General features: G+C 40.3%; 1 protein-coding gene across 1 annotated transcript; it reads left to right on the top strand.

Annotated features, from left to right (window-relative positions):
* Positions 1 to 470: 470 nt before the first annotated feature.
* On the top strand, positions 471 to 2,274 carry CYTL1 (cytokine like 1). The gene is made up of 4 exons (XM_065634669.1): positions 471 to 614; positions 721 to 765; positions 1,897 to 2,025; positions 2,191 to 2,274. Exons 1-4 carry the CDS (start codon positions 471 to 473, stop codon positions 2,272 to 2,274), a joined length of 402 nt encoding a protein of 133 aa, XP_065490741.1.
* The last annotated feature ends 10,683 nt before the right edge of the window (positions 2,275 to 12,957 follow it).

The raw sequence follows: 12,957 nt of genomic DNA, 5'->3' as shown, positions 1-12,957 counted from the left end.
TGATCAATACTGCCAACATACGACACCAGTCCCACAGCTGTGCATTATGTTCTCAAGAAAGAGGCGTATGTGCCAAAGCAGATACAAGATCAGGGTCTATGACCCCCTGATAACCCTGTGCTGTTTCTTACACATATTTCTGTTGCTTGAGATGCTCACTAGGTTATTTTCCTTCTGGAATGAAAAGTGCCAGCAGTGTTTGTTTTTGTTACCCTCATTCCCTCCTTTCCCTGCTCTGGACAGGAAAGCGCCAGCAGCTCTGCCTCATAGGTTGGCAGGAAATTTAAAACAGCAGCAAGCTGCTGCTCGGACCACCCCTAAACTTTTTTTTTTTTTTCCCCCATTGATGCAGGAGACTATTTAATTGGGGGCTGACTTGTCAAACTTACTCGTTGATGCTTACCAGTAGCTGCCTAACCACTAACTGATTTTTTTCCTCCCTTTCTCCTCCTTTCGACAAGCTCCCCACAATGAAGATGCTGCTGAGCCTGATTGCTCTGCTCTCTGCTGCCCTGATAGCCAATGCAGCCCCTCCAACTTGCTATTCGAGGGTGTTGTCTCTGAGCAAAGAAATCACCGAGTCCTTTAAGGAGTTACAGACATCCAAAGCTGTGGTGAGTCTACCTAAAACTGCTCCTGCAAAGATGCTGCAAGTTGCTTGCTTTTGACACAAGTTTATCTCTAAACAAAATTACAACGGGTCTTTCATCTTTCCTGCAGGACTCATGTGTGGAGATGCTGCCCAGCCTGTACTTGGACATACATGTAAGTTTTCACACTTCTTTCTTACTGCTCTACAGTAAAAGCAGCTAATGGAAAGAGAGAATAACTCTTAAGATTGTACCCCAGAAAAGTGGTTTTAAATTAATTTTTAAAGCTTGATTAACTAGAGACATTAGTGACACACAAACACATAAATCCTATTTTGAGCCTTAATAAAATCCCTATGGATCTTCTGAGATTTTACTTATTTAAAAATTCAAAAATGAGGAAATCAATATTTTGAAGTGATTACAATTTGAATTTAATTTATTGTGACAGAGGTTTTTCAGAAGTTAGATATGTACAATGAAAGTTTAATAATATTTTAATAGAAGAAATGCAGGTGAAAGTTTCTTGACTTATTATTCTACTTCATTTTATATCATGAGTGGCTTCTGGCACTGCAGTTTTAATACCAAATACAGGAATACCTTGCTGGCTTTTCCTGTTTTAAACAGCCATTTTTTGAATCCAGAAAGGAAAATTATGCCTGAGGATATGGAAGTGAGATACTGAGAAAAGACAGCAGTAGTTATCTCCCAGCAAAGACAAAATAGCCTCCTGCACACATAGTTTATGTCATAGTGTTCTGCCCTGGGATATCCAACATATTTTGCTTCGGTTCCCAGTGCTCAACTGAGTAACTAAAAAGCAGAAAATATCAGGCAAACCAAGAGATGTCTGACACATTTTGTCAGAGGCAACTACATCATCAAGTCTTGCAAGTCAGGACCCTGCAGAAAAATTACTCTGAAAAAAAAATTTGCCTGGTGTTCACAGAATTACCTATTGTATGGGAACAGAGGAACAGTGCAACTATCTTGTAAGTAACTCCACCAACTGCAGTAACAGATTTGATTGTATTGGCACAACTGTTTCCTAAAGAATGTAAGAAATAAGCTGGCAAATGAAAACTTGTTGCTGCACTTTTCCAAGCACTTATTTGGACCAAACTTCTTCATTATGGAATATTGATGGTGAATTTTCCTAACTGAAGGTTACATAGATTACACATGCATAGAGTTAGGAATTCAAGGTTCCCACAGAGGCAGTAAGAATTTTGTAAGTGGTGGACGAGAAACATAAATCTGTGTTCGTGCAGGGTTACACTTACCTCTTTCGCATGCTTTGCAGAATTACTGTGTGTTGGCAAAACTCCGTGATTTCGTGGCTTACCCCAGATGTGAGAGAGTGCTTGAAGTGAGTGAGCTGAAGGAAAAAGCCCGGAGCTTGTACACCATCATGATCTCCTACTGCAGAAGGGTAGGTCAAGATGCACCAACAGGGACATAGCCTCTGCTTTTAGCCCCCTCTGTCTGCACCCTATCCCCTGATGAGCAAAACTGGATCAGAGCCTGAGCTTCTCAACATTGTGCTATCTTCTGCCTTCCTCCTTATAACTGTTACCCTTCTCTTTGATTTCTCCAGGACTTGGTGTTCCTCACTGATGACTGTAACGCTCTGGAAAATCCTATTCTGCCTCCCATTGAGCCCTCCATCATTGAGAGCTAAAATGGAGTCACCTCAAAAGTTGTACCTGGGAAATTTTCAAAGAGACAAACAGTCAAAATATGTATTCACAGTCAACTACAACGTTAACAACTAAGATCTTTTTCAAGCACACTAGCAATATTATCTCAGACCTACTCATTTTTCTCTGCTGTGGCAGGAAATGAACTGCATGCCTTGCATACCTACTGAGCTGCTAGAGAAATTACAGTTAGAGAGCATTTTTTTCATTTGGCAAGGTATGTATGAAGTATGCTTTGCTTAAACATTAGATATTAGATTTTTTTTTTGCTCTTTTGTGAATATCTAGATTCATATAAAGAGAATACATTATGATCAATATTCCATCCTGACTTAGCAGTTCTTTTATTAGATGGGCTTGGAAGGAACCACATTTGTTTTTCTTAAAGTGTTTGATAAAAGAAGTGTAACTCTGTACTGGCAGATGTCTCTCTTTATAGCTCATGTATGTGTGTTGATAGTTTTTTATGTCAGATTGTAAGAATAGAGGTGAAAGTAACCTGTCTCTGTGGAAAACTAAATAAAAACAACCTTCTTATCCAAGATGCTTGTTACATCATATCTTTCAAGGTCAACCCAAAAGGTGTTATCCTTACAAACTTACTTACACAGCCACTTGCAGATTGTTTTTCACTGTAGAAGCCATATTTAGCTTTGTTTCCATAGCAATGCAAACTTTGCTGTGTGTGCATGATTTGACAAAATGTAAGTTTCTACTGGGAGAATTTTTCCTTACTGCAAAACATTTATTTGACAAAATTAGTGGATTTTTTAAAAATACTGTTTCTTTGTTGTGAGAATGTAAACTGTGAGGCAGTGGCTCAGAAAGCCTATTAAAGGTTTGGACAGATTGTTGTGTTCCTAAGAAATAGTCCATACATGGAACTACCGAGATTAACAAAATTTCCAGATAATAGTTCCAGAGTCATTGGTCCCTTCAGCATCTGCAGGACATGAGACTCGCACCTGGCAGCTCTTTGGTGCCAAGAAAGAAAGGATCTTCCCCATATCCTTGGAAGTAGCTGCTATTACCCTGAAGTCCCTTCCTTCCCTCAGTACAAGTTGTTCCTCCCTCTCCTATACAGTATTCACTGGTTGTTCATCTGCAGCACAGCCAACTCTGGTGTCTTGTTCAGTGGTCTCACCATGTTTTATAAAAATCCCATCTTCTGTAATCATGGGATTAAGAGACAATCACAGTTTCTCTATCACCCTCCCATTCCAGTGGATATCTGAAGGTATCAACCAAAGTGATTGACAACTGTTATGGAAATATGTGAATCATAACATTAATTCAAAGAAAAAAAATGTAGTTTTTTCTGCATCACCTGGACATACCCAAGGCCAACTACTCCAGCAGCAACTATATTCTGGAATGAGGGCACCTACTAGCATGCTGGCAGGGAGCCTGATAACCACATAGGAAGTGTGTAAGCACCGGTAGCTCCCTAGCTCAAGGAGAAATGCAGATGAAGTTGAACCATTTGCTGTCAGACTCTACATTCAAGTTTTAACTCCCGCTAACCAGAGGCTCAGCCACCACCTGGGAAACATATAGGGCTGAGATGATATCAAGGCCTAAACACTTCCATACAAGTACCAAAACCACATCACAGCCCCTACTCTTCCTACCTTCACACAAAGAAAACTGGACATACCTTACGAGAAAGTGTGGTGTGGTCATGACGGGTCATGGCGTTTGCAGAGCTAACTCAGGGACTGGGTGGTACATGTGCTTGGAAGCTGGCAGCTGAACCTGTTAATTTTTTGCTGTTTTTTCTATCTCCAGATGTCATGGGTTTTAAACACAAACCTGTTGTAAAGTTTGCTTTGTGACTCGGCAAGCAAACTGCAGAGCAAGATGCATTTTCTTTCCCACAGAAGCCCACTCAGCTCCATCCCCACAACTGGACTCTGATTAAAGTCTGTGCAGGTGACTATGGCACTTCTGTCCCTGCTTCTTTCTTGATGCATGGGCACACACTTTCTGAAATTGAGTATTTGATGAGGATTTTTGCACGGATCTTCTTATAACTTCTCTTTATTCTGCTTTGTTGAAGTAAACAAGCCTTCCCTAGAACATTTTGATGGAACTCATGATCCTAACTCCAGATTTCTCCCATAACGTTCCCATTCTTTCAACAACCTTCTAAATATATTTCTCCTGCTTTAGGCTGACTATATGTAGCTTAATTTCTCTGGGACAAAATTTCTTGCAAGATGTCTTTGGAATTGGAAATAGAATACAAATCATTACTTTATCTGCATTTCTTTAGTTAGTAACTTTAGCCTTTTCATGACTGACAAGGACACACTGTCTGCAATACACTCTTAGCATGGTTACTCACCAACAGCTCAGTTTGGTACTGTTACATCCTACTTCTGCAAAGCTGAGAAAAGCAAGTAGATGCTTTGGGGAGTGCACATACTTGAATGGACTTTGAAAGCCTATCCTCCATTCGCAGATGCTGTATACTTTATTCCCAGAATCAGATTTGTCTGGTCACTGGTGCGCTTTTACACTAAGTGTATTCCCTGTGGTTTATGCTGCAACTCTCTTCACATCTTACCTGTCATATTTAATGGAAAGTCTGCTGACAACAAAGCTATGCTCTTTCAGTTCACAGTAACCTGCTGTCACTCAGACTATCTTAATGAGATTTGTGACTAGACGAACCCTTTTTATGAACAGCATCTTTTTCCAGATTGCCACAGTCCAGGAGGAAAAAAAAAAAAAAATATATATATATATATATTTCTAATTCACATGTAGTTTGCCAAGAAATCATTCAGTTCTTTCAGTAAGACAGTAAGTTTACTAACTTTATAATTTACTATTATATCAGGTATTTAAGGAGGAGTGGAGCCATCCACACAGCTGAGCATTTATTCCTGCAACAGGGCAGCCCATGCTCATTAGGGCCCCAGCCAAGAGGGAGGCTGTGAAGAGATTAAGAAAGACATATTTGTTGTAATTTGTCAACTGGCATCTTGCCTAGTTAGTGGAGAATATTACTAAAAGCATATCATTAAGAAACCGTACTCAGTCCAGTTACCTTAAAATGTTTAACCACTGTACTTAAACCAGCAATTTTTTCCATATTAAATATTTTGGATTGTACAGCAATGCAAGTGAAAATTACAATGGACAAGCTCCACCAACTTTATTTGTGCAACTGTTTAGATTCATACCTTTCTTTTAGTGTTTCTATGGTCAGGAACCCTGTGCCACTCGAGATTTTACCATTAACCTGACAGAGTAAAACAAAAACTGTCCACAAGGGAGCTGTTGGTAGCTAAGTCAAAATTCAGAAACAATGTCCAGAGAAAGGCCATGATCTCATTATGAAAAGATTTTTCATAGTTTATGTTTCCTCAGCATAGGGTAAGTGTATACCCTCAGACAAATAATATAGCAATGAACAGAAAACCAACTAAAATATCTATCTTTTGAAGACAGATAAATACATACGCACATACCCTGAAATCTTGTTTTGTGTTCACACGTCTGTAAAAAGGATGTGTACAGACAGGTAAGAGTATTTTGAAGCCAAACAGACATGGGCAGGGCAGAGAAACCTCTCCAAAGGTGTTTTGCAATAGATTGAAACATATTGACATTACTTCATTAATATTCAAACCTTACAGAAGAAAAAAAACCAAAGTCATAGAACAAGAAAGAGATTCAAGACCTCCTAATACATCCTGTGAGCCCAAGACTAGCCCGGCTATCCCAGATCATTCCTGAAGGCAGTTCACCTGAAAGATTTTAAGAAAAAGTTGACGCGAGAAAGCCCACAGCAGTTCAAATCAATCCATTCCAGACTCTCTTTTTGTTACAAAGTTTTATCTTGTACTCAATTTGCCCTCTCAAAATTTAAGCCCATTGCTTTCAGCAAATAAACAGGGACTGGATTGGGTTTTTTTGTCTTTGCAGCAGACGTTAGTACATTTGAAGACTTCTGTCTCTCTCTCCCTACTCTACAAATCCATCTCTCTCAATCTTTCTTCATTGATCAGAGGTGTAGAAAACATGACCCTTCTTGTTGCCTTTCTTCTAGCTCAATCCACTTGGTTCTTACCCTTTTTGAAGCACAGTGATCGAAGTTAAATATGGACATCCACCCAAGGTCTTATCAATGTCAAGTAGTGTAGAAAGAAAGATTTATCAATAATGTCCTGATAATAGTGGATTACAAATAAAAAATCATCTCCACGAATCTTGAGACATTGTTAGACTTCTTAATTTAAATTTTAAGATGAATGTAGAAAGCTAAAGTACAAGTTGGCCTCACTACTGTATAATGAAGAAAATGTTTGAGAGAAAACAAAATAAAAAAACCACCACCACCACCACAAAGCAACAGATACTGAAATACAATTGAAGTACGATGGCGTCTCCATTCACTGTACAGGTAGTTATAAAGCCTACTGGAGTCAGTGCCAGCTTTTTAATGCTCTGTGCAATGAAGAATCACATTTTTTAAATTCATACAGACTCTACAAATTGATCCACACCTCCTGCTTCCCAGGACACTGTCCCAGCTCCCAGGCTGTCAAATCCCGCCAGTACCAAGCTGTGGCACAACTGAGGATATGAGGTTACTTTTAGATCCCTACATTAAAAGTCTTTGTACCTCTCTCTGGCGCATTCTGACATGAAACAGTTCGTGTCCTAACTACTAAACACTTGCCATCCTGACCAGGGTGGCTGCAGCCAAGTTGCCTTTTGGCAATGGTCTCCGGTCCACGTGATCTCCCAGACTACATCTAAAACTTGTTTGGAATAGTGGCATCTGCCCCAGGTCAAAACTGTATGCAGAACTGTTGTAAGAATTTCCAAGTATAGTCAGGCATGTTTCAATACCTGGAAATGTTCCTAGCACTGAGCAAATAAATAAAAGACTGATTCGGGAACACGGTGGTTCAGTTGTTCTCCTGGGAGAAAAGCCGTGCTTTGCAGATTGTTAACACATTTCACATTATTACTGAATTAAAATGCAGACCCTGAAGTAGTCCAGGGAGCAGACCTCAAACCTGCCCAGTTTCTATATGGCTTTCCCATAAGATAAGTACTGGGTAAATGAGCCAGAAAGGTGTTATTCCTATTGAGTGAGAAAGGGAAGCAAGAATGTAATTTTTAGTAAACCAAGGTCAGACAGAAACACTTATAATGACCTAGGAAGGGAAATAATGTTATTTGGAGATTGTAACTTTTTTCACTTGCTTGTTTTCCACTGTTTCATACAGAGGAAGCTTTCTCTGCAGTTCCAGAATTTAAGTTATTTTTTCTCCAATGTGAGTTCTCTGAGTTCAAATAAGTGCTTGGCTGTTGCTGTCTTCTTAAGACAGCTAGACAGCCAGAAGATGTGAGTTTGTAAAGCAGGCTGTTCATAAAAAAATTTTCCTTGATCAGAACACAGAGGCCAGGTCAAGGAAGCAAAGAAATACATTCAGACTGCTCTATAGCTTCCCTCTTCTCATGAATAGGAACTGTTTCTGGGTTTATAACCCCAGTTCCTAGCTATACATCTGGGAACTATTTGCATTTTATGCCTCCAAGCAGTTCTGCTTGTCTTTTAATTGCTGTGAAGTGCACTGCTTGCCTTAGTGTCCTCTAAAATTTTAATAACAAGCCTTTTTCTTTTTTTTTAAGAAGATGTACAAATTCAGTTCTAGACTAAAGTATGTTATGAGTATCTTTTGTTTACCCTTTACACAGCGCCAGGTTTATAGCCTGGGCCTGGCCTGTGACTGACTAGAGCAGTTCAGAGCTGGGCTGAGCCACAGCTGGTGGGTACAACAGGCAGTTGCATTTACGTAGCACCTTTCTTCACTCAGCATCTTCATCCACTTTAAGCACTACCGTCTCATTTTTATTAAGGATCTGAATGTTTAAGCTTGGAGGAGTCCTAGGAGCCCGTAGCCTGAGCTTTGCCAGGCCTTGTATGGACACAAGGAGAAAGTCTACAGCCAGCCTGGGTTACATACACCATCCTTGAAATCCTCTGCATCAAAGATAAAAAATGTCAGGAAGTGATACAGGAAAAAGTAAGAATCACCCAGCATGAAAGTTTGTAGGAGAGGCAAGGCTCGGTGAACTTCCACCATGGCCACAAAGGGCAGGAAGAATGTCAGAGCCACATCTTACTCCTCTCCCACCCCCCAACTCCCTGCTCAGCACTTATGAGAAAAAATGAGCTTATCTGATTGCCTAACATAAAAAAGTTTTTAGCTGATCCTAAAGGTTCCTCAGTCACTTTGACTGAACAGAGGGAACAGAGTGGAGAGGGAAGGAAGATGGGCCAGGCAAGAGCATCCTGCACATTTGTTTGTTCAAAGAAAGATGTTCAGTTTCCACAAAACTGTTTTCCTCAATCAGCTGCAAATGCATCAGACTTGCTGCAGTATCCTTTAATGGCATTTTATCACTGAAGTCCTCACAAAAAAGTCTTATTCAGAAGAGAAGTTATGCAAAGTAAATAATTTCTAATCATTACTGTCATCAAAGGAGGACAACAAAGAGTTGCTCTCAAGAAAGTCTATTGATAAGGGCAATTATGCTATTAGGCTTTCTCAGTCATCTCTTCATACATGCAGTAATTACTTTCAACGTAGAATCATTCATCAGCATGACATAAAAATCTGGATAAAGATGTAGACAGGTAAAGAAAAGATCATGAAGTGCTTTATGTACATTAATTACACCTCATAGTACCTTCAGTAACTCAGAAAGAGATTATTTATTTTAGGCATTGATGCTTCTAAATCAGACTGTATATTTATTTATTTAAATGCAGTTTTGAGGATCTACATATGAACACTGCAGCATAAACATCTTGCCTAGCAAATTGATGACAGTGGCAAAAAAGGAACGGAACCAATATTTCCAAGAAGTGTTAACTGTAGTCTTATAAACTGTAGTATTTTAAGTGGGACTCCTACTGACTGTCAGGGTTTGTTATCAGGTAGAGATCAGATCAAATAATTGATACTAGGAAATGGAAAGCTCTAGCAGGCAGTAATATTTCCTTTTATGCAACTACATAGAATAGTCAATACCAGGATTTTGCATGAATATGCAGAGCAGTTAATGGTATGTTCTGCCATAGTGCAATTACTGGATGCATTGTAGGATGCATTCTTTGGGGAACTCTCATAAAAGAAACATATTAAAGAAAAAGGAAATAGAACCCCCATTGAACTGTCCATGTGTCAGCCTGGGTCCAGGCTGGGTACCTAGTCATGTGCTCTAAAATACCTTTATGCCATGCAGTTTACATTGCCTGTTCTCATTGGACATTCCTGGTGCTTCATTTCTGCTACCTTCTGTTGTAAAACCTATCTGATGTGAGCAAGGACAGTATTTCTCTTCCAACTTTCTTCCCTTGCTGCCATGGATATGAGAAAATAAACACTGGGTTCTCTTCATTTCCTCAAAGCAGAGGTTAAATTCCACCCTTTTCTGCACTGTGCCAGAGTGCAGAATTTCCTTAAATCATCCACTACATTCATTTGGGCCAAACTGCAATGTCCATAGGTAGTGATCAGAGTCAAGATGCAAGCAATTTTGGGCATGCTGCTGTCCGGGAGCATTCCTGTGCTGCATCTTGTCAGTTCCTTGACTCCAGTGATCACGGATACCCAGCTACAGATCTACTGCTCCATCACAGAGAAGATGAACAGCCACAGCATGATGCTGTGGTGGGGGCCATTCCATCTCACAGGGCTCTACACTCAAAAGGAGACCCGTAGCAGAAGATACACCCACAAACATCCTGCACTTCCCCTCATAGACACTCTTGTGTGGGCTGGCAGCATGCTAAAACCTACACATGGAGTCTGCGTAGGTCATAGAATAAACAAACAAACAAACAAACAAACAAACAAACAAAAAGCCCTAGGTAGCCTTTTATTATTGCGATTTGAAACGAGTTGATTTTTTTTAAGCTATAGGTAACCCTTGTTCACTGCTTCAATCTGGAAAACAACTACTGTATCTCAGCATCTGAGTCATTGAGCTGGACCGCAAGAAAAACAGCAGAAAAACAGCTATCAACTTTTGAAATTGGATGAGTACAACTTAAGTTTTAACAGCACATTTAAAGTGAAAATAGCGAAGTTGACAACAATAACTTACACCTTTCGCCTTAGGGTTTTTGTAAACTTAGACTCTCCCTTCAGAGACTTTGTGCTGGTTGATTCAAACAGGCTTCACAGTCAAGTTATTGGCATTTCACCATTTTTGCTTTCCATCTGTCCACAAATTTATGACTTCTGCTCACCAAGTCAGATTGGAAAGTCAGAAAGCTGCTGTGTGGACTGTTTTTCTCTTCTCCACTCCACTTAGCTTCATTGATTTTGAAATCTGCCTCTCCACAGCTGACTCAGGGTTTATTATTAACAATAGCCGGACACATTTTGATGCTACTTGATGCTGAAGATAGTTTTGGATAAATTAGAGGCAGACTGCTGTAATACAAGAAGGCAAGAGGACCAGCTTTGTCTCTGTAAGTCCAGAGTATGAAAAGTTTATTGCCAGGTTTAATTTATCTTTACTGGAAGATGCATGAATTCTAAGAGATAAATTTCTCCCAAACGTGCAGAAAGCAGTACACTTCATAAAAACTGTGTTCATTTATCCTTTTAGTTGATTCCCATAAATCAACCCCCTAAAACACAATTTATAAATATCCTATTACATTATGGAAGTTGCAGATGGTTAATCCATTCCCCCTGAAATATCATTCCCTGTGCTCCATGTCTTTCAAAGAGTATGTCTACTGGCACTAAAGCAAGAGGACCAAAAGGGCTGCATAGTTGACCAAGGAGCTCCTTACAAAACACAAATATAAGAAGAAAGCTCACATGAGGTAGAATAGGGGTCAGAAGGTCCAGGAGGAATATAGAGACACTGTCTGAGTATGCTGGGACAGGGCTAGGCAAGCCAAAGCTGTAGCTGGATCTGGCAAGGACCTGTGGGTGCTTGTATGGAACCTGCTATCCACAGCAGCATGGACACACTGCTGAAAGGGGAAAGGAAGCTGGTGACAAATGATATAGCAAAGATACTCACTGCCTTTTTCACCTCCATCTTTAATGATAAGATCTGCCTTCAGAAATCCCAAGACTCAGAGACTAGTAAGAAAGTCTGCAGCAAAGAAAACTTACCCTGGGTGGAGAGGGATCATGTAAGGACCATTTAAACAACCTGGACATACACAAGTCCATGGGGTCTGAGACGTTTCACCCACAAGTGCTGTCATTGTGACGCCACTCCCAATTATCTTTGAAAGGTCATGGTGATTATGGGAGGCTCCCAAAGACTAGAAGAAAGCAAAGGTCACTCCTATCTTCAAATAGTGTAAGAAGGATTTGGGGAATTGCAGGCTGGTCAGCCTAACCTCCATTGCTGAGTGAGTCCTCCTGAAAATCACTTCTGAACATATAAAGGACAAGAAGATGATTTGATTTTGTCGGTATGGACTTATGAAGGGGAAAATCATGCTTAACCAACCTGATAGACTTCTACAACCAGATGATGAGCATGATGGGAGAGCAATGGATGTTGTTTAATTCTACTTCAGAAAGGCTTTCAACACTGTTTCCCATAATATCATCACAGACAAACTGAAGTACAGAGCAGAGAAGTGAACAGAGAGCTGGACTGAAAACTGGATGAAATGCCAGTGTCAAAAATTGTGATCAGCAGAATGAAGTCCAGCTGGAGGCCAGTCACTCGTGATGTACCTCGAGGGTTGATACTGGGGCCAACAGTTTTGGCCTGTTGTGCAAGTCCTGCACCTGGAAAGGAGTAACCCCAGGCACCAGTACACACTGGAGTCCAAGAGGCTGGAGAGCAGCTTGGCAGAAAAGGACCTGGAGGACCTGGTGGACACCAAAGTGAACATAAACCAGTGATGTGCCCTTGTGGCAAAATGGTAGTCATGGGCTACATTAGAAAGAGTTCTGCCAGTAGTTCAAGGGAAGTGATCCTTCCCTTCTGTTTCCCCCACTCACTCTCACTGTGAGGGTGGCCAGACACCAGAACAGGTTACCCAGAGAAGTTGAAGAGCTTCCATCTTTGTAGGCACTTGAAATGCAAGTGGACAAGGTCCTGAGCAACTTGCTCTAACTGATTCTGCTTTGAGCATATGGGGTGGACTAGACTTTCTCCCAATCTGAACCTTTCTGTAATTCTGAAATTACACCCATGTGTTCTTGCAGGCACATATTGCTATTGAGCAGCACTAAGGAATACACGTTAGCGTTATCTGAAAGGTTTATTTGGTTCTCAGCAGGGAAAAGTCTCTATTAAAAGCTAATCTATATAACATACTCCAATAGTGTTGTTTTTCTTCTTGCAACTTTTTCTCCCAAACATTAGTTTCTGTGACAGAAGTATCAAAGATAGACTTGGTCAGAAGAATGGTTTAAGTAGTAAGGAGAGACAATCTTTTTAAGCAGCTCAGCTGGGATTTTCCATTTACAAGAGCTCTTTGCTAATTTTTACACTTGTAAAATAGTTTTCTGTTAAGTCCAGCTTCCAACAGCAGAAACAGTTGCTTCTGTCAAAGAAGGGAGAGGGGAGAGCCTGAATAATATCTTTGTTTGGAGGAAAGTCATCTTCCTTGAGAAAGGAAAAACAAATAAAAAACCTCCAAG

The sequence above is a fragment of the Caloenas nicobarica genome, chromosome 4 (genome assembly GCF_036013445.1).
Source record: "Caloenas nicobarica isolate bCalNic1 chromosome 4, bCalNic1.hap1, whole genome shotgun sequence".
In the NCBI taxonomy this organism is placed as follows: domain Eukaryota; kingdom Metazoa; phylum Chordata; class Aves; order Columbiformes; family Columbidae; genus Caloenas; species Caloenas nicobarica.
The sequence above is the reverse complement of the archived record's forward strand: the minus strand, read 5'-3'. Positions and strand labels throughout refer to the sequence as shown.

Coding starts and splice junctions, on each gene's coding strand:
- CYTL1 (XM_065634669.1), top strand. CDS start 471: ATGAAGATGCTGCTGAGCCTGATTGCTCTGCTCTCTGCTGCCCTGATA. Junction 766..1,896: donor GCCTGTACTTGGACATACAT/GTAAGTTTTCAC, acceptor CATGCTTTGCAG/AATTACTGTGTGTTGGCAAA. Junction 2,026..2,190: donor TGATCTCCTACTGCAGAAGG/GTAGGTCAAGAT, acceptor TGATTTCTCCAG/GACTTGGTGTTCCTCACTGA.